General features: G+C 36.8%; 2 protein-coding genes across 9 annotated transcripts in view; one reads left to right on the top strand and one right to left on the bottom strand.

Annotated features, from left to right (window-relative positions):
- Positions 1–8,163, bottom strand: part of CSPP1 (centrosome and spindle pole associated protein 1) — a 61,669-nt gene extending 53,506 nt beyond the window's left edge. For 5 of the 7 annotated variants that reach the window (XM_062570311.1, XM_062570307.1, XM_062570309.1 and 2 more), the window contains exons 1-3: positions 7,455–7,507; positions 3,278–3,381; positions 1,899–1,995 (exon numbers count right to left, since the gene is read on the bottom strand). In XM_062570311.1, coding sequence (XP_062426295.1) covers positions 1,899–1,995; positions 3,278–3,379 — 199 coding nt within the window. In that variant the 5' untranslated portion in view covers positions 3,380–3,381; positions 7,455–7,507. Of the gene's footprint in view, positions 1–1,898; positions 1,996–2,556; positions 2,579–3,277; positions 3,382–7,454; positions 7,508–8,113 lie in introns of those variants that run through there. The other 2 variants (XM_062570306.1, XM_062570308.1) reach the window with 2 other exon arrangements.
- A 319-nt stretch (positions 8,164–8,482) lies between these two features.
- On the top strand, positions 8,483–20,364 carry COPS5 (COP9 signalosome subunit 5). 2 transcript variants are annotated; one of them, XM_062568191.1, is made up of 8 exons: positions 8,483–8,663; positions 8,769–9,003; positions 10,922–11,050; positions 12,249–12,314; positions 13,772–13,857; positions 15,867–15,978; positions 16,508–16,656; positions 20,023–20,364. In XM_062568191.1, the coding sequence occupies exons 1-8, from the start codon at positions 8,500–8,502 to the stop codon at positions 20,105–20,107; spliced, it is 1,026 nt and encodes a 341-aa protein (XP_062424175.1). In that variant the 5' UTR covers positions 8,483–8,499; the 3' UTR covers positions 20,108–20,364. The 2 variants fall into 2 exon arrangements, with proteins under 2 accessions (XP_062424175.1, XP_062424176.1); XM_062568192.1 differs by lacking the exon at positions 10,922–11,050.
- The last annotated feature ends 727 nt before the right edge of the window (positions 20,365–21,091 follow it).

The following is a 21,091-nucleotide window of genomic DNA, read 5'->3' on the forward strand; positions in this document are numbered from 1 at the left end:
AAAAAAGGCTTAGTAAAAAGATGCTGGGCTGGCTTGAGAGAGTTTCAGGTAAGTCAGTATATCCTTAATAGCCAAAGCAGGAGTCAATCTGCTATACTCATTTTTCATTGTTTTTCTGCTTTGGCTTATTATCTATCTGCTTTATCTGTTTATTTGCCCATTTCATATTCTGTTAGTTGCATACATTCACAATGACAATAAAAATTGTGAAAAATGTGAGGTACGTTCTTATGCGAGATCTGTCTTGTTACCAAGTTTATTCACTGTGAGTTCTGGCAGCAAGCACTATTCAAGTATCACTAAAAATCATCTGAAATTATATAATTTCACAAAGCTTAGTACTAATGACAACATCTCATAAACCAAGAGTTTCAGTTATAGAAATGTAATTTCAGTTTAATTTTTAAGACGGGGTGGAGTTTTTCTTCTCCTGAAAAATTCTAGCACCATTCATGTCAATGTGGCCAGAACTTCCCTTTTCAGTTTAACAGAGGGTAGAGAAGACTACAAGTCATAATGTTTCTACAGTACAACACCTTGCTTACATGATTAATTTTTTCCAGTATCTCTAACAAGTTAGCTGGAACTATTTACACTTAATCTTAAAAGAATAATGAAATAGAAAAAACTTGTACCTAGAAATAGTGTTTCATCACCTTTACTTTCACCTGTTTGAATTAACTACTTGGATTTCAAGTTCTTCAGAGCCAGGAGCTGTCTAGTGTGTTTTTTGTTAACCTCCTGTTATCTTTAAAGCATAATAGGATCCTATCATTTTGCTAAAAGTATGGGGAAGAAATAAAACAAGTTTTTCATCTTCAGTGTTTCTGAGGTACAGGTATGTATAATTAGCCTCACTCCATATACCAGGAAGTTCAGGGAGAAAGGGCTTAAGAGATTTCCAAAACCACCAAGGTTATAGGCAGAAGCACAAATCACCAATATTTAAATTAAATGTGTATTTGAACTTGTTAGTAATACATAATAAATAATCTGAAAACTTAAATTTTATAGAAATGGTTTAGAGGAGCTGTCCTTGCTGATTGCTAGAAGTTACAGGTATATAACGTCTTTATTAAAAAAAAGAAAGAAAAAAAAAAGCATTTATGTGCCTAAGATCAGTTTAGGCCCCCAAGTTCATAAGCTCAGGCTCCTTTTATATGTCAAGATCAGCACTGTTCTAGTCAGGAATTCAGTTAAAATTACAGAGAGGGTGTAACATAATTGAAGGGTAGCAGAAGCACTAATTTAAAAGATAGATTAGAAACACTAATTAAAAAAATAGATTAGTGTTACATAAATAGCCTCAAATGCCTGTTGACATATTGTTTTTAAAATAAAAGTATCACTTACTCCCACTGGAAGCTGCAAAACTACACCAGAATTACAATAAGCTCAATATGAAAATAAATGAGGTTCAAAACCAAACAAAGTGTCAACCACACTGTACACATGAAAGAAAAGTTACCTAGCAACAAGAAGCAGGACACAAAAAAGCTCTAAAACTGTCAAGACAGATTCAAAAAAATACATTTAAACAAAAACAGAAGTGCCTACAGGAAGATGGTAGGACAAGTTAGGAGGGCTGGCACCTTGCAGAAACGGTAAAATAGGCAAAGGAACACTATCACGCATTTTAAGCAGAAACTGTAAGGAGAACACAAAATAAAAGAAGACAGAAAGACACATATTTGTGAAGAAAACAGCCAGTGAACTGTCCAGTCACAGCACATCAGGAAAACAAATTTAACTAGCTCCTAGGAGAATAAAGAAATGGTACATACTTGAATTAAAATAATCTTCTAATTAAAAATTCAAAGCAAGAATGCCCTTTCAAAAATTCTCAGAGGTAATTAAATGCTACCTAAACCCAGAAGACATATTAAGATATACTATACCTAAAGGACAGTTCTGTTGACTATTTGGAGGTATATTTTCTTTAGCCATGGAAATTAACATTTTGCTAGACTCAGAAAGCTTCTCCGATTCTTTATTCTGAAAAAAAGAAAAAAGTGTTTGCTACATCGAAAGGTAAAAGAAATACCATGTGAGAATCTCATTAGCATAATTATTAGGACTTTAGAACAGAGAGATTGAAAGGGATGTTGGATTAACTTATGAAACTGATTGTATATTTCACTGATACTATGAAAAAGTAGCAGCTCCTCTTACTACACATGAATTACTTCAATATATTTCATCTGAAACAAATCAAATCATATTTCCACAAGTTTCAGTTACATATATCCTCCTTTGTTAAAAATAAATAAATAAATAAATAAATAAATAAATAAAGGGGGGGGGAACACACTTATACACTCTGCTTGACACGAGGAAAGAATTTTGGGGTATTGTAGGGCAAGTTGAAAGCTCACTGTAACTACACTGGCACCAAACAGCTTAGGACTTTATCCAGATACATGCTGGAGATATTCTCTTTCTCTCTAAAATTGCTCTGAGCAAAGGAGGCAAATTAAAGGAAGCCAACTCCTTTTCCCAGTCCCCTAAGATTTAACTTTCTGGAGAGAATTATTATAAATAGATAAAAATATTTACCTTACACATACAAGGGCTCACAACCTTCTGATGAAACAAAAAAGGAAGTGAATATGCAGTATTGCAATCAGTGTTAAAAGCTCAAGCTGTTTGAAGAAGTCATAAACAATGCAGAAAAAAAATATTTTTTTTTCTTAAAGAATTCATTCCAGCTAGTTAGGAGTTACAATAACTAAATAATTTACATGCAGCTTTTTGCCATGTATTTACACTACTAAATAACTTAATGATGATGTATAAATTGTAAAATCTTTACAGCTTATGTACTAAAGTTTCTAACAGGAAACTACTGATGACAACAGATTTTGTGGAATTGATTGTATTAAGTAATCTTTTTTATTTGCTATTTTCCTTAAAAATATTAAGGCTATTTATTCCTTCCATCTGCTTCCCACTGCCCATTCTCTAGAGTGGGCAGAGAGAAGCACCATGCTAGTCAGCTTGCCTAGGGGGCAGAGGCAGTATTAATAAGCATTTACTGGAGTATTCCCATTCATAAAATATGAATTGTAATATGGATACCAGGTGGCAAACAGAGCTTTTTAAAATATGCATATGTACAGACATAGCACATTGAAGTCAGAAATTGTTTTGAATAGATACATCCTTAATACATACTTCAACAACAAATGAAGTTTTAGGAGCAGAGTAAAAGCAAGCTGAATTCAAAACTGTAAAAACAGAAGAGTTTAAATTCAGGAAAACTATTTAATACTCTTACCCTCATCTCCATGTAAGGTGGATCATTTTCAAGTTCTGCCTTATCTTGTGCCAACTTGGCCTTCTGATCTTCAATAAATTGTTCTAAATCATCTGCCATCATTTCTAAGATTACAGAAAAGAGAAAACATTGCATCTATGTCAGAGCAGCAAAAACTTAAAAGATTGGTTATAGTTAATTAAGACAGTAGCTAAGTCATGTTCACATATCTCCCTCAAAATTGCGAGCCTTAAGATCTTTGCTAGATTAAAGGAAAACCCACCTCAAGAAACATATGCCCTGAGGACAATACTGGATGACTCTCCGGGGGGGGGGGGGAAGGTGGAAATCAGAAATTCCAAATGGTATGACTTGATATTTCTCTAATCCTTTTTCTAACTTAGTTAGAAATTATTTTTAACTTAGTTAAAAGGGTTTTTTTTATTTTTTAATTTAATAATGCTTTGGAAGTTTACCGACTACCCTCACTACACATTAACAAAAGCTTATTGTTAGTGAACAATAAAATCAAAGACAGATAACAGAAAAGATAAACAGTAACAATAAAGTGATGATTAGGCAACAAAAGTGCAAAACAAACATGTACTCTGAAGTAAGGACTGAATCAAATAGCCTCTTATGTGGTTGTATCTTCTATCACAAAAAGCCTTTAGAATTATCAAGCCTACTAAAAATAAGTCATAAAATACATATGTAGTGTTTCCAGAATTGGAGTGAAAAGTCTGTCGTACCTTCTCTGTCAGTAAAATTGCAGAGGCAATAAGAACAGCTATAATTCTCCATGAATCATAATTTGGTGGATATTAAGCAGCACTGGCTTATATTCAGACAAGTCACTTATCTGTAATAAAATATACTGCAGGAACAGTTGATCAAATCTCTTTTTCATTAGTTGGATATCCTGCCTATTTAACAAATTTATTCAGAGCAGAAACTTTTAGCATCATATTTGTCTAATCCATTGTACATTGCCTTTTCTAGATAATCTCATAACAAAAGTTCAACCAAATCAAATTCATAATAATGGAACCATCTGGCCAAACATTCAGAATATTCTTTGTTAGGATAGTCTCATCAAAACTAAAAATATTGCAAAACTGCATACTGAAGAAAAGTTAAGTATGAAAAAAGTATATAAAAATAGATTGACTACATACAAGCCTACTCCTAATCGCTATTCATCTTCACTGATTCCACTGGAATTTTGCAAAACCAAGCCTACAGGTAAAAAGTCCTTATGTCCTTATCTACACTTAAGTCCTTATCTACACTTACAGGAAGAATGAAACTGGAAGAAAATTATGACCTTCAAATCCCTCTAATACTAAACACACAATTTAAGCAACATGATTGCTAACACAGATCTTAAGAAATACCATTAGATCTGGCATCTAAAAATCCAGAAGTTTTACTGAGGCCAACTCAATATATTTCCAAAGTCTACAGGCTGTATGAAGTAAACAGTAAGCCAGTGATGACAGCGTACTAAAAGATACTTTCAGAAAAAGGATCAAAGAATTAAAACACACACATACACACACCCCAGCAGAATAAGATACTAAACAGAAAAACATAAAATAACATCACCAGAGAGAATGAATTAAATACTTACTAGGAAAAGGCAGATGAATAGATAAAAATGTCAGAACTGCAACAGATAAATGAAGTCAACATGCAACATCACGTGACAGCAAAGACTTGAATTTAAGGAATACATCTGCTTTAAACTTTGTTTCATGTATTAAAATGAGATGTTACTCTCTGATTAGTAATGTAAAATTATAATATTCCTACCAAGGAGGTAGAACTAGGACAACCCATTTACAAGTCCTAGTGGTAATACAGGACAATCAATCCAAAAATAAATTCCTCCATCTGATTTGTCCTAAATCTTTAATCTCATTAGTTTTGCAGTGATAAAGTTAAGGGATAAATGAAATCTAAAACAGCATAAGTTTCCAGGCACTGATAAATACTATTTAGACTATTAAGTTATATAAAAAGAATGAAAAGAATGTTCTGAATGGATACAACAATTTGTCACACTAAACAACAAGTTATCCTCATCAACTGTCCACTGCAGCACACCCACCCCAAGGAAAACAGATACAGGGAAGCACTGTGAGAAGCCTTCCCAAAAGTTTATTGACTGAAGCATCTGAAATTGACCTTCGTCTACAATAACAGTTATGAACAGTAGAACTATTTTCAAATGAGTGTATTGGAATGGTGCCAAACCTATTCTGAAAGACTGTATACAGATTAGGCATGTGCAGTGTATTTTCTATCTAGAACGAAGAACAAAGTGAGCATTCTAACATTCTTCATTTTTACCAGGCTGCTCAAAAGAGCAACGTAATAAACGTAAAAACAGAGAGAAACCACTGATCACGTTACAACCAAACTACAGACATTCAGCTGACTATGAAGAAAACTCCAACTGCAGGCCTGGGAATGTAAACTCAGATGATTAACACTACAGCGCTGTTGATTCGGCATACCTTTAACACAGCTAAACAGCAAGGAAACATGGCCAAATGCCTTTGAGAAAATAGCTAGGCATTTTGTCTTATGTCCTTTTTCTTGAGATCTTTTTTAGAATAGCTCACGAAGTTTGCACTTACACATAAATGAAAATGGTATATTATACTGAAAGAGAATGAAAGGGGGGAGGGAGGAGATCAAGGACTTTTATGTATCATAAGCAAAGCACTGATAACCTGAACATGAGGCATTCAAAAAACAAAGTAAAACCAGTATACAAGCAAACACCTTACTGAATATTAATAAATCAATTTTGTGAACTACTGTAGCAAGTGAAGAGACCATGACTAACACAATAAAAATACATAATACTTTTCTATCCAAAAGAAGAGCTACCACAATCCCCATTTGCACAATGAATTACATTGGAGCTTACAGCACTGAACTCTCAGTGAGCCATTAACTTCAAACTAGCTTTACCAAAGTAAAATTTGCCACTGTTAAACTACTTTAATTTGAAATAAAATAGTCAGTTTAGCTTAGCAGATTAGCCATGTGTCTGAACGCACGTCGTGTACTGTTCATTCTTCCAACTCATTGACATTAGCCAGATTTCCTAGACCCTCTTACTTATTCTACTAAAACAAGCAGGTTCAAAATCTGAAGTTCGAGAAACTGCTCAGTGTGCATGTGTACAAAGCAAAAGGGAAAATGGGAACATGTGATAATTGTTTGAAAACCCAACTTTAGATCATTTGATCACATTTTACTTGTAAGCCAGGGAGTGGGCTCTTTTAATTTTTCACGAGCTTTTTTTGTTTTTAAACAGAAAATGTTCACAAAAGCAAAAAGTGAGGCTGGTAAACTTCAATTTAGTCAAATACAATGGGGAATAGAAAACATCCAGATACTTAGGTAGTCAAGTTTGAACGTGAGATTTTTATAGGATCTATGTACCTACACACAGTTATTAATAATGGATGTCCCTGCACTCAAGATATTCAAAACATCTATTTGTATATCCATTGTATTATATGTATTGTATCTTCTTGTGTATTACATATCTACTATATCATCTAAAAATACGTCTATCGTGCTGCTTTCTACTCCCTCCCTTCTCCTCCTATTTATCAAAAAAGGGGGGAGGGCACAACATTTAAATTCAGCATATATAAGTAGACAGTTTTTGCCTGTTCTATTCTTTTTATACTAAAACAGTACCAGGAAAATTGGCAAGATGACGAGTCCCATGAAGTCTGTAATGCTGCAGCAACGGTTGCAGAGAAGGGAGATGCTTTACGAAGCAATGTTATGCTGTGGTTAGTTATTGTACTTACACGTTATACGGTCACATAATCGTTTCATTAAAAACTATTTTGCAACGTTTCAGCCGTACTTCCTACAGTCTCAGGACTGTCGGTACTGGCTGCTTCTCTATCCCTTTCTTTGAACGACGCTTGGAAGAACCTCTTGCCATGAGAAATACGCTGCCTGTATCATTCCCCATGATTTGCTTTCAATTCTTACCTGAACAGGTATTTAAAAAAAAAAAAAAACATATATATATATATATATATATATATATATATATATATATATATATATATACAGCCGTGGACTCTTGCAATTAATAAATTGCAAGACGAAAAACCGTGTTTTTTAGCGAAGGCAATTAACTATCGAAACAACCTACCAGCGAGCGCGGTGGGTTATTCCCCCGCTATAAAAGTTTGTCCATTCTTCCTGGAGCACGAACGCTGGGCCAGGGAGAGACTAACTGCAGGAAACCTTCAGGGCCAGGTGGAGACACCGCTCCAACCGCGGCAGCCCGGGAGCGCGGCAGCGCGCCCACGGCGCCCCTCACCAGCGCCCCGCGGCGGGTCGGGACCGCCCTCCGCACGCACCCGGCCGGCCTGCCCCAAGCCGCATGTCGCGGGCACCGCCGCTCCCGGGCACGGGCGGTACCGGCCGCCGGTGCCACGCGTGGGGGGGGCGGAGCGAGGCGGCGAGTGGGCTCGGCCCCTTTAAGCAGCGGGCGCCGTTGTCAGGCAACGGCCGCACAAACAAACGGCTGCTGCCGCCGCGCCGCGCGCGCTGCGCCCCCGCGTGACCCCCTCGTGAGCACCGGCCCCACCGCCCCGCGCGCCCCCGCCCCGCGCGCCGGTCCCGCGAGCCGCCCCGTCCGTGGCGGGGGAAGGGTGAGGGAAGCGCGAGACCGGCCTCCGTGGGGTGCGTGGCGGGGGGGGGGGGGGGGGAGAGGAAGGGAAGAGAGGCGCAGCCGCCCCGCCGCGGGACCCGCAGGCTGCGCGGCGCCAGGGCACCGCGCGCTCCCCGCCGCGCCGCGCGGCTCACCGGCTCCAGCGGCTGCCGCTGCCTCCGCGTCCCGCGCGCGTTACCGCCCCCCTCCCCGGAAACGGGGGGGCGGCGCCCCGCAGCGCCCCCTGCCGCTCCGGAGGAAAGACGTGTTTTAATCCCAGAACGCCCTTGCCAGCCTGTGACCGCACTTTAAATAAATAAATAAATAAAGCCCACGGGATCAGCGATCTTTTCACTAAAAGGTTTTATTGACCGGGGCGCGCCGCCACTGCCCCCCGGGGGGGGGGGGCGCCGTGCCACGGCGCACCGCGCCTGCGCGGACCGTACCACCTTTCTGCCCCACTCCCCCCCCCCTTCCTCGACGGTCTGTTGGTTGCGGCGAAGGAGGGGGCGGGCCCCGCGGTGGGGGGCGGTGCGGGGTCATGGCGGCGGCGGCGGGAGGCGGCGGCGCCTCCGGGAGCGGGATGGCGCAGAAGACGTGGGAGCTGGCCAACAACATGCAGGAGGCGCAGAGCATCGACGAGATCTACAAGTACGACCGCAAGCAGCAGCAGGAGATCCTGGCGGCCAAGCCCTGGACCAAAGAGTGAGAGCGGGGCGGCGGGGCGGGCGGCAAGGCCCGGGCCCGGGGCGAGGCGGGGGCCGGGGCCGGGGCCGGGCCCTGAGCGCCGCCGCGGCCTCTCTCTTGCAGCCACCATTACTTCAAGTACTGCAAGATCTCGGCGCTGGCGCTGCTGAAGATGGTGATGCATGCCAGGTCGGGCGGCAACCTGGAGGTGATGGGGCTCATGCTGGGCAAGGTGGACGGGGAAACCATGATCATCATGGACAGCTTCGCCCTGCCCGTGGAGGGCACGGAGACCCGTGTCAACGCCCAGGCGGCCGCCTATGAGTACATGGCCGCCTACATCGAGAACGCAAAGCAGGTAAAAAGCAGCGGTGCCTCCTCTATCAGCTAGTCTCAGATCCTGTGGTAGGCTAATCGTGCGTTAAAATACTCTGATCCTCTGGGTTTTGTAGGCCCCCTGTCCCCCGTGTGATAAGGTTGTTGTCCAGTTATGTTTTTCTGCCCAAACATGGTTCAGAAAACTATGGGATGCAAGGAGCCCAGTCCTCGTGGTGGACTTTTCACATTTATTTTTGTGTCTCAGAATAGGCTGTGAGGTACTTGAGTGTGTTTTTCTTCCTCTTGATTTTCATCACTCAGGAAGTGTTTGTCTGGACAGCTGTGGCCTATGAATGGAGTAAGGAGGGAGTGTGACTGATACAATATGTATTCCTAAAAGCAATATACAAAATTAAATTTAAATTATTTGCATGTCAAAGCCACATACTACTTTAACAACAGGAGAGTGGCACTTACTCTTACTTTCTTGCCTTCTAAAGTCAAAATATGTACAGTTGAAATACATACATTCACAGTTATACAGTCACTCTGTTGTTTTACATAATAAAAAAAGGAAACATGTTTATGAAGAAAAATATCAGTGAATAAATAATTGTCAGTGCTGATTAATTATCCAGGTTTATAGTTAAGAAATGTTAAACAGACTGACTCAAGATAAGATTAATTACTGTGAAATGCCTATCCCCTCTTTCTCACCATGATCTCAAAGATCAATGTCATGTTAAGTTTGTGTGTGCAGTAAAATTGTCACATGCAGAAGAGTAACAGCAGTGGGAGTCTGCTCTGTTGCTGATCTAGAAATCAGCACAGCACATCAGATTATCTACTGACAGTGCTGGGCACTCCTGGCTGAATATGAGTCCTATAAATCATTCTAACAGTCCGAGCTCAAATAGTTGTAGGCCTGCTATACCCTTTGGTTTTTCTTTAATCCTGAAGTATCCTGAAGTATTTTAAATCTATAAAAACTAAGGATATCTTCTCTGTTCTCCGCAGATAAGAGGCCAGTATTTTGGTTATTTTATAGTGTTATGCTTCTGTTAGTACTTTATATAGAATTAAAGATTTTTAAATTAATGCTAATTAGATTGAATCATAATGTCAGAAAGACTAAACATGAATCTTAAAACATACCAACCTCTGATTTTTTTTTTATACAAATATAGCTAGATAGATAGATAGGTGTAGATAAGGTCACGCCATAAATTCATTTGACCTAATATTCAGCAGCCAATAATAGATTTCTGCATAAGGATCACAATAAATCTAGATGTAACAGTTGTTTGTTCTGTATTTTTTTTTCTCTCTCTTCTACAGTTTGTAGATAAAGGGCATTGGTTGGAAACTTATATTGGTATTTTTTCTAATCCCCTCCCCCCCCCAAAAAAAGGCAGTTTAACTTTTGGCCTTCATAGCATTCCTTTACAATGAACTCTTATCATTTTGGTGTCTGAAAGTATGCATCTTAAGTTGTTATTTTTAAAACTACCAATGAACACACAGTATGCTTCTGAAGTGTGTTACTGTAGAGAATGAAAGTTCATTATTTACTATGGACATGCACTACAGGATAGGAGATTTTTATACTTATGTGTAAAAGAAATTTTTCTTACATGCTGAAAAGTCCTAGCTTGCCTGTCATCTCACTATGAGGAATTTGTTCTGTAGTTCCATTATCATTGGAAAAATGGCACCTTAGAGATGAATTTCTTTGTTTTATGGTAGTAACTATAACAGAGAGTGCTGATACAGATATATAGTTTCTAGAAAATAATTTTTCAAGATAAGTTGTACGTTTAGTACTTAAGCTATTTATGTATTTTTTTTAATCCTCTTACCATGTTGTAGTACACTGGAAGGCCCAATAGAGGGCAGCTATTACTTACAGGATGGAGGTATTTTAACACGATGTATTTCTTTTTCTTCACTCCTATTAGGTTGGCCGTCTAGAAAATGCCATTGGCTGGTATCACAGTCACCCTGGCTATGGTTGTTGGCTTTCTGGTATCGATGTCAGTACTCAGATGCTTAATCAGCAATTTCAAGAACCCTTTGTAGCAGTGGTTGTAAGTACTGGCTGACAGTTAATTTAATTACTCAATAAGCTGGTAAAACTGGGTAGCAAGTTATGTTGAGGAGGGAATTATTTTCAGATTTCTGGTAGTTAATGTTTTGGTAGCGTGTATGCTGCATGATGGATGTGTTAGCTTTAAATCTTAAATGGATGAAAAAGCAAAACTGCTTTTTTGGCCACACACTGTTCAGAACTAGCATTTGTTCACAAAGGCCAGTTTCACTGCATTGGTCAAGATGTTGCATTTCTGCTTAAATGTGTATGATACTCTTAACTTAAATTTCTGCTTGATATTTTTTCAGAAAAATGTACTGAGCAGTCCACATTCAGCATTCTGCAATAGATGAAAAATGCTGGGGTTTTTTGTTCTCTTAGTTATCTTTTCTGTATAATAGAGCCAAGCCAATATAAAAATGCATTCTAAATGCAATCATTGGCATAGTATGAGAAGATGTTAGGAAACCTATCTTCGAAAGAAAAAAATCCCATGAAAAACTCTTTGGGACTTTCCATATCTTCCAGGCTTCAGATCACATTTTAAATCAAAAGTAAACCTTATTTTAAAAACTGTTTGTGTAACCATTGCTACTGAAGAACATAACAAAGGAAGAAAAGAAGTCTGAAATTAGTCAGAGAGAAGGAGCATAACTCATCATAAAATTACATTAGGAAAGGATAAATGAATCATAGGAAGTATTTCTGCCATGTATGTTCTCCTGTGTTATGATGTAATTTCATGGATTCATAACATTTTCCGTATGTGTTGTGTTTTTGTTTTTTTTAACATTTAAAATGAAACAGTAAACGTGTTATCGAGGAGAGTCCTACATTAGTTTTCTATCTCTAGTATCAAAATACAGTAGATTGCATATTTTCATGAACACTAGATATGAGAGAAATGCAGATTTTTATTATGGTTCGTTGATTGCTCTGAGTGCAATTTATTTAAAGTGTTTGGGAAATAGGGGAAATAAATTATAAACCATAGGAAGTTTGAAACCAATGAGTTTAAGCCTCAATGTTCCCAACTTTTAACAAAAAATCTCACACCAAAAGATGACAATTGAAAAAGTACTGTTATGACGTTGTGCACTAATTAGGTTTCTGAAATTCAATTACAATAAAGCTAATTTATTCCTGTAAAAATTCACAAAGTATCTATATAACAAACATTACCTGTATTTTTACAGATCGATCCAACAAGAACAATATCAGCTGGAAAAGTAAATCTTGGAGCATTTAGGACATATCCTAAGGTAAATAGTTAACTAGTTAAAATTATCTGGTGCAAGATCACTAAACTATCTTTAAGTAATCGATTAGTTCCTATCACCATGGTCACTGCAGTTTGATCATTTGACAATTTGACCTGCTTTGCTATACTGTATGTCATTGTTCATTGTAAAAGAAAGACATGCTGACATACAGATTATCATGTGTCTTTGCATATTGATTGCATTTAGAAAGGTTGACTTCTTGTTTATTTTGCATAGATTTTTGACAGTATTAAATCAAATAGACTGTCTAGATATTGCAGCTAGCCTAAAATTATAGGAACTCGATATAGCAGCTTTTAATGGATACAGTTCTATGTGACGTTCATGAAAATACGTTCATGTTAATCTTTCCTTATTGTTTTTTAGACCTAAAACTAAGTTCAATTACATGTTTTATATGTTGTAATCTGTTTTTCATTTGAGAAAGGTAAGATTTAAATTTCCTACTTAACTCTTTCAAATAAATAAATGTGAACTTTTTACGTAAATAACATACAAAAAATAAAAATGGAGAATTAAGCAATATGGAAGACCTAGGCTAAAAACTGTGGACTCATGCAAATATCCAAATGATTACATTTCTGATAGAAATATAAATAGGTAATTCAGTTTGCATCAAATAAAGTTCATGTGCATCTTTCAGGTTACAGTTACTGACTCATCAAGAATTTCAGTCTGACATCCAAGTAAAACTAATTAACAAAAATGTTTGTGAAAGGTTCCCAAATGCATTCAAACATTGTTTTGTTTCGCAAATACACAACAGATCTTCTTAGAACGGTTTCTGATTCAAAAGAATATTGACTGCTTTGGGAAAACCATCTTATAAATACTTTCAAGATCTTGTTCAGGAAGAAGAATCTTGAACTGGAAAAGCAAACCCTCTTTAGAACATACACATTAGGATATTTTTAGGGAGTCCTTGTAGTAGTTTGTGGGCATTTTTGCCAATTCTGTGTTATGAGGGGCACCAACTTGGCTAAACTAATGACCAAAGTATTTGACTGAAGGTTTTCACAGGGCATATTCAAGGCTCGTTAGTTTCCTCTTTTTTGATGCTTTCTGTCTTCTTCCAAAAGAAGATTCAAACCTCTTCCAAGAGTAGATAGTCTTATCTCTATGCTCTTTCATTCCTTGATCTGAGAGATGATCTAATCATAACTTTTCATCTTACCTATTTTAAAAAACTGAATAGTGATCACTAATTTGCTTTCAGCATGCTTTTTGGAAAGTCTGTAAGTGTAATGACTGTTAGTAAAGCCAAATATAAATCTGCAATCCAAGAAAATTCCAAATTCCAGACTACTAAGCAAAATTTAATTTTCCTTTAGAAAATAATTCTCTCATTAATTTTGTGTAAAGAGCTTTCAAATGACTTAGGCATTTAAAGATTCCAAACTTACTGTGTCATTTTTGCTCTTTATGTAATTTTTTAGGGCTATAAACCTCCAGATGAAGGTCCATCAGAATACCAGACTATTCCACTTAATAAAATAGAAGACTTTGGTGTACACTGTAAACAGTAAGTAACTTTTAAAATACTATCTTTAGTACAAGTTCTCATTCTTTTGTGTTTAGCATAGTATTTCAGCATGGACAAGTGTATTTCTTGGAGTGTCTCACATCCTAACGTTATTTGTTGCTTTAGCACTTGGCTTTGCAGAAAAGTGTTACTTTACTGTCATTTGTCAGAAAGTATTTTAAGGGAGAACTGCTTTAATGATGAAGGTGAACGTGGGTAAAAGATTTAGCGCAGTTAGTTTTTGAACACCTTTGAGTAGTGGTGCTTTCTTAGGGCAGAGAGTCAGATGCAGCAAGGCTAGAGACTGAGATCTGGCTGGTCTTCTGAGTAGCAGCAAGTGCAGTGCATTCTGCTTTTCCTGCATCACAGTCATGTGCCTGTGCAGTTTTTCAATGATATTAAGATTGTTTCAGTCCTTGGCGGATTACAAGGAGGAGCTGCTTCAAGAATAACATCATTAGCAGGACGAATTACAGCTTTTTCTCTCCTGTCCAGCCTTATGGCAGCTCACGTGTTCTTGCTGATGCAGCTAAGGTGGAGTGGAAAGTAGGGACAGATGGTAGAGACGTAGTGTTTGAAAGGACAGCCAAAGAAAAATGGGACTGCTTCTTTCAGTAACAAAGCCTACTTTCAATTCTACCTTCAGATGTTTGACAAACACTGCAGCTTAAGCAGCTGTGTGCATAATAATACTTGAAGATCTAACTGATGCCAGTATATCGTGTAGACTGTACTTATATATTACTTAATAATAATTCTTTGTCTAGGGTTTTCATGTTTTTTTGGTGCTTGGAGATTTGTTCTTCAGTGCAAGCAGGGTTGTATGCAAAGTCTGATCCTGAAGAGATGAAGAAATTAAAAATTTCAATTGGTAATTGGTTTTCCAAACCAATTTGGGAAAATCCAGGACAGTGGCTGGACAGAAATCCTTATAGAACTCTAATATTCCTATCATTTCAGAATTTTTTACAAGCCTGCCATTGCACATAAATCCACACTTACATGCTTCAGAGGAGGACACCTTTTGCCTTTTCTTTCTTTTTTTTTTTTTAGAGGTGGGTTTTTGTCAGAGTGCTTAATAATTATGATAATGTCCATCTCAGTAAACTGGCTTCCATAAGCTGGCTTCTGTTAGAAGTCATTTATTTTCATCCAAACTTTATAGAAAATATTTTCCAGGCTTTTCTAGAAAAGGCAGTTAGGAGAAGAGATGGAAGTGAAACTAGAATTTTGTCAAGTTAAAGAATTATTGGTAATGCAAAAGAGTAGAGTGGTGGTGTCCTTTCACTGCTATGATGGTCTGACTTACAATTTAAATATTAGAATCATTATCGAATGATGATCCTGTCTGTCAGGCAATGCCAATGACTAGTAATTGCTTCATAATAACAGTTTAAGTAATCTTAGTCAAACTTCTTTCAATTGTTATTTAATACCTAATGCAAACTGTTAAGACTAAATCCACCTTAAGATCTACTTCAGAGATCTTAAGATTTTTCCAGCACTTAGAGAACTGAACTTTATCGTGTTTCCTAGTGTTTGATTTTTTTTTTCAGGTTCTAATTATTGACTTTGTACACGCACATATCTGTTTGAGTAAGTCCAATATATTGTCATTGAAGTGACTTGGATTTCTAATTTTGAATATGCCACACACTTCTTTGAATAGTACCTGACTTAGTACCTCATTTGTCTTCCCAGATGTGAAATAAAAGTATTCTGTTCTGTCACAAAAATACTGAAGTGTGATACAGTGGTAGATTTAAAGCATTTTGTTAATCTCAGGTGGATTTTAGTGTAGATATTTCAAATAAAATAATTTTCCAGAGAAATGAAGAAATAATAGGATTAATTAAATAAAGGTTAAAAATACTCTGTTGAAAAATTTCCTAATCAAAATCAAGTGTAATATAATTCTTTAATTGTTGTCACTGTAATTTATCTCCACTGATCACTTTGTGTAATTCAGTAATGGAAAGCTAACTTTGTTTACATGTTTGCTTTTAAAGGTATTATGCTTTAGAAGTCTCTTACTTCAAATCATCTTTGGATCGTAAACTGCTTGAGCTTTTGTGGAACAAATACTGGGTGAACACTCTGAGTTCTTCTAGTTTACTTACTGTAAGTACTATAGTATGCTGTTAAGTGCATGTTTAATTCATTTGTACTAAAGGCCAGACCTCTACTGTAAAATGCTTAACAGGACACTAGTAGGTAATGTAGCTCCCCCATTAAAGTTTTACATATCATACTTGAACAATAAAGGACTGCTTTTCTAACTAGAAATAACTAAATGTTCCTTATGTCTGCCTCTAAGAAGTAGAAGGTTAGGATAACTTGTTAAGTATATTTTACTGAGTTCTATGTAATTTTGTCTTTGTCTGAAATACCTTTTAACATTGTAGTCTTGTTGAATAGAAAGTAATAGCAGGACTTGAGTATTTAACTGTTCAGATGCTGTTCTCAGGCACTCAGAGAAATGAATTAGGCTTACCTGCCATTTCAGTGGTATTTAAACTGCAATTACAGGTTAAAATATGCAGTACTACAGACTTTTCAGGCTCTTTTTAGATGTCATTTGTTCATTTTGTGTAATAATATGAGTTTGTAGCTCAAAATTCAGTATATTTATTGCTTTATTTCTTGTAAGAATGCTGACTACACCACTGGCCAAGTGTTTGATTTGTCTGAAAAATTAGAACAGTCAGAAGCTCAGCTTGGACGGGGCAGTTTCATGCTGGGTTTAGAGACTCATGATAAGAAATCGGAAGACAAACTTGCTAAAGCAACAAGAGATAGGTAAGATAATGTGCACCTGTGTTCTTCGTGGTTAAAAAGTGTTATCATTTTGATTTAAACTCTTAATTTAAAGGATATAATTGTAACCTACCAATTTTAACCTAACAAGACTGTGGATAGAGACTTGAAGTAAAATACCATCTTTTAATTTGGAGAAATTCAGAAAGCTTTGCATTTATCAAGCCTACAAGGACATTTCAGTATTTCTTTTCCAGAATAAACTATAAACTAGAGTTGATATATTAAAATAAAAATTCCTGTTCAGCTCCACCAGTGTAAAGCAAACAAAAATGACTTTTGTCAAATGCGAAATGGTTTCATTGCTACAAAATAGCACATTTTACGTGGTTAATCAGATTTAAGAAATAATTTAATTTATTGTTCTAAATTTGTGTCCTAAATACTAGTCCTGGCAGTCTAATCAATTTAGTTTGCATTAAAAATTAAGAACTTCCCCTTTTATATTTCTTAATACATTCTTTTCCTTTGCAAAAATTCTGGCCTTTATGTTTCGCTACACTATTTGCAAATAGTTACTGTTATCAGTTGATGAACTTTGCTATCATTGGATGTAGAGCATTATTTCAAAAAAGCCATAGTACTTTCCCTTAGTATTCTTTACTTCCCTTTAGTATTCTTTGATGGTAGTTAGCTTTTTTTCTTCAAGCTTTGAAGTATAAAAGTGAACATAGGTTGCTTTTCACTAATTTTCACATTGCTCTCCCAATAAATAGTCTTAAGAATGATCTGTCTAGTTAGAAGGTCAATATGATCACTGTTTTTCCCAGTAATATCTTGTTAACAAAGGATAATTGTATCCAGTAGAAGTCACACAGTACCTTAGGCTTAATACTATATTTGGTAAATTCCATAGAGCAAATTCTGGAGTCTGAAAACCAGGAAGTACTGTACTAAAATACTTGCTAGTGCAATTTCAGATCCATCTGTGAAGAAGACAGCACTACACAAGACTCACCTGCGTGCATTTTAGGTGTGTTCAGAATGAGATACAGTTCTATTCAGTAAGGAAGTGTTCTGTAAAATGGAACAGATCGCAGAAGTTCATTAAGATCTGAGATGTTCTGCTTTTTCGGATTGGAGATTTCTGGCCCTCTTCTTCATCCTTTTATCCTGATAAGTAGAACAGATCTCTTTCACTCATTCAATTTTTATTTCACATTGGCAATATGTACCACAAAACAAACTTCACTAATGACCAAGTTGTGATTTTTTTTTTTTTTTTTTTTTTTTGAGGTACGAGATGAGTGGTGAGTTTAACGATAGGTAAAGTGAAGGCAGAGGTTAAAAGACATCTTCTGTAGAAAAAATTGATTTTTAAATAAGTGACTCTACATGTCTGTTAGGCAAGTGCGGGAAGTTCTTGCTCAGTACAACTCAGCTGAACACATATATAAAGAGCAGGAGTTAGAAACTGCTCTGTGTTACTAAGCAGTGGGAGAGTACATGCAAGTATAATGTACTTTATTCCTAAATAGGATTTCTAAATAGAATCAGAGTTGTGCTAGCAAAGTCTGTGCTTTTTGTTTCCTTGTTTTGAAAAGTTAACAGCTTTTACAAGTTTTTTAACAAACACAGTAGAGCTAATTTGGGTTTTTGGAGGGGAGAGGGAAGGGAAATTTGTAGAAGTTAAAATCCATTTAGACTAGTTACCTCCGCTGCAAGTGCCTTCTGTAATGCTATTGCTAATCACTGTAAGTGATACCTCCCAATTCCTAAAATGCTCTTTGCTCTTCTCCTAGTGAAATGTTTGCAAAAGCAATGCTCTAAAGATGCTAGAAAGATGAAGTTGCCAACAGGTTTTGCCTTTGATTTTGATCCCTGTTTGGTATCACAAAACATTGACAGCATTTTATTTTCAAGTTACTCTCATCTGCTTACAGTTATTCTAAGACATAAAGTAGCATCTTCTCTGATCATCCTACAATACTAATTCTTGCAGGTTTTCTAGAGATTTTTCTTCTCTGGTTTTATTAAGTCATTGTTAGTACTTGATTTTTAATTTATAAAACTGGAAGAGGTTATTGTCATCACCAGTTCTGCTTCCTAGGTAACACAGGTTACTGTTCTTCCCTGAATTAATTTTTACTGAATTGAAGTCTTTTAGAACAGTAGTACCCAATGTCTGAACTCACAGAGGCCACCCAGTTCTCACAAAGGAGGCTACATTCTTCTCTAAAGTGATTAAATTTCATACGTGCATGCATCTGTGGGTATATCTGCTCCCATAAAATACTGGTTTACAGAACTACTCACACACTTTTACAGATGCCTGTTTTTTTTCAGGTAATAACCTGTCCTAAGAAAAGAGAAGAGCTAGTAGTAGACTGGTACAGCCATTGATTCATTGATGCATTGGCTGGTGCAGTCAACAATTGATTCAGCAATACCAGAGCTATCCTCAAAAAATAAGGTTACTAAGAGTTTGCTGAAGAATGAATAACTGTCTTAGTTGGGTGTACCTGTTCTAGGAGGACCCCTCCCCCCCCACACACACACACAAGTTATAAGGTGTTAGCATCAAGCTTACTTAGTTGACTACATGACATCTCTGTTGTGATGTGTATATACAAATCACTGAGAGCAGTTACCCAAGAGTCCGTTTGCATTAGCCAAGTTGTGCTCTAAGCTGGCCTCCTTCCCTGCTCAGGAATCCTGGATTTGTCCAGCAGTAATTTGTCTCTTGTTCATGCTTTCAGGGCTGGTTTTCTTTCATGTTGGTGTATCCTATTTTGAGACATGTTTATGTGTTAGTTTGATACTACATCCCCATATACCAGGCACATCATATGAAAACTGGATCAATAGGAATCTTTTCAGCTGTTCTTTTGCACATATGTTTTACACATCTTTTGACTAATAACTGATTAGGTCTATAGTGTCTTCTGTAAGTCTATAATGCCATCTGTAAGTTTCTCAGAGGAGCTATGGTTACCATGTACTAGTTAACCTAATGCTGGGCAAAGGAGATAAGGTAGAGCACAGTGAAATACTCTAAATATTGAAAAACAGTTTGTAGCTCCATTCCCCCAGGATGTTTTTGGAACCTTTTGTTCGGATGACCACAAAGCTCACTTTGTTGTTCACACAGGATGTCCTAAACTGCTAGACAAAAGTTTTCTGAAATTGGTCTTTGTATGTACAGTACTTGTCAGTTTGGTTTTTAAATAACAAAAAGTTATTGGCAACAATGTCTAAATTCCTGTGTGTGACTTTTCATTTCTGGACAGTTGTGAAGATTCATGGGGTTATGGGCACCCTGAACTTCCAAAACAGCTGAATATCTTCAAATGCAATGACAGTTTAGTTCAGTGTTTAGCCAACATCGAATTTATGCTTGTTTTTCAGCTGCAAGACCACCATAGAAGCTATACATGGATTGATGTCTCAGGTTATTAAGGATAAACTTTTTAATCAAATTAATATAGCTTGAAATGCATCACCAGCTGATACACATCTCCAAAGCAGAAAAAGTCATGGTTTCTTTCGTTTGGACTTGTTCAATTTGGGAAATGAAGCCGGAGTGGAAAATTATTCGTTTAATTTGTAGTACTTTAATATTTCCCACCTGTTTGACCAGTTTTAAAGAACAAAATGATCTGAAATGTATTGTAATGTTTTGTTCTTTATCATAAAACACAACCAATATGGAGAGTTGTTCCAGAAGGAAAATAAATATGATTTACTGTTTTTTGCTCTTAGGTATTTATCTCTACTATCTGTCTGCAATAAACAAATTTTAAAATGAACAAGCGTTTTGGGGGTTGAATTTTTGGCAAAAATTTGTCTTCTCCTACTCATTTTCGTGTTGTTCCGTATAAAAGTTTTGTTCAGTCAATTAGATTAGATAGGTGATCTATGCACAGTGTAAGAAATTTGTTTCTCAGATTTTCATTTCTACATTTAATTTTAAGAATTGAAACTCCATTATCTTAAGCTTTAAGTAGTTCTTAAATCTAACAGAGCCATTACGAATTTTGTTTGTGTCCAGTGGACCGGTTCTCACACTGAGAACTGAGCACGTGAGCATTCAGGCATGGTACAGTATTTTACTTGTAGCTTCACAATTATGATGAATGTTTTATATTTTTCCGTAGCCAAATAACTATTCCACAGTAAATTGTGAAACTAACATAACGTTATTTAGTGTTACATTTAGCAATTATATAGCATTTATTTTTTTTCCTGCTCATCTTCTATTGGCTGTCGTATTCACTTGTTGCATGCAAAGAAAGAAAATGGAAAATTAGTATCTCTGCAATATAAGTTAGCCTAAAATAAATACTGAAATGCATTAATCATAGCTGTTGGCTTACAGTATGCTGCCACTGCAGGGCTGAGTTAAATTTGTTTTGGAGGCTTTTGTACTGCATTTCAATAATTCAACATGTTTGAATATCTTTAAGTTTTTATCCTT

The sequence above is a fragment of the Rhea pennata genome, chromosome 2 (assembly GCF_028389875.1).
Source record: "Rhea pennata isolate bPtePen1 chromosome 2, bPtePen1.pri, whole genome shotgun sequence".
NCBI classification, from domain to species: Eukaryota; Metazoa; Chordata; class Aves; order Rheiformes; family Rheidae; genus Rhea; species Rhea pennata.

Excerpts from the sequence above, each read along its gene's own strand:
- COPS5 (XM_062568191.1), top strand. The coding sequence starts at position 8,500 with ATGGCGGCGGCGGCGGGAGGCGGCGGCGCCTCCGGGAGCGGGATGGCG. Across the intron at positions 11,051-12,248 it reads AACCCTTTGTAGCAGTGGTT|ATCGATCCAACAAGAACAAT; the intron begins GTAAGTACTGGC and ends GTATTTTTACAG. Across the intron at positions 13,858-15,866 it reads TTTGGTGTACACTGTAAACA|GTATTATGCTTTAGAAGTCT; the intron begins GTAAGTAACTTT and ends TTGCTTTTAAAG.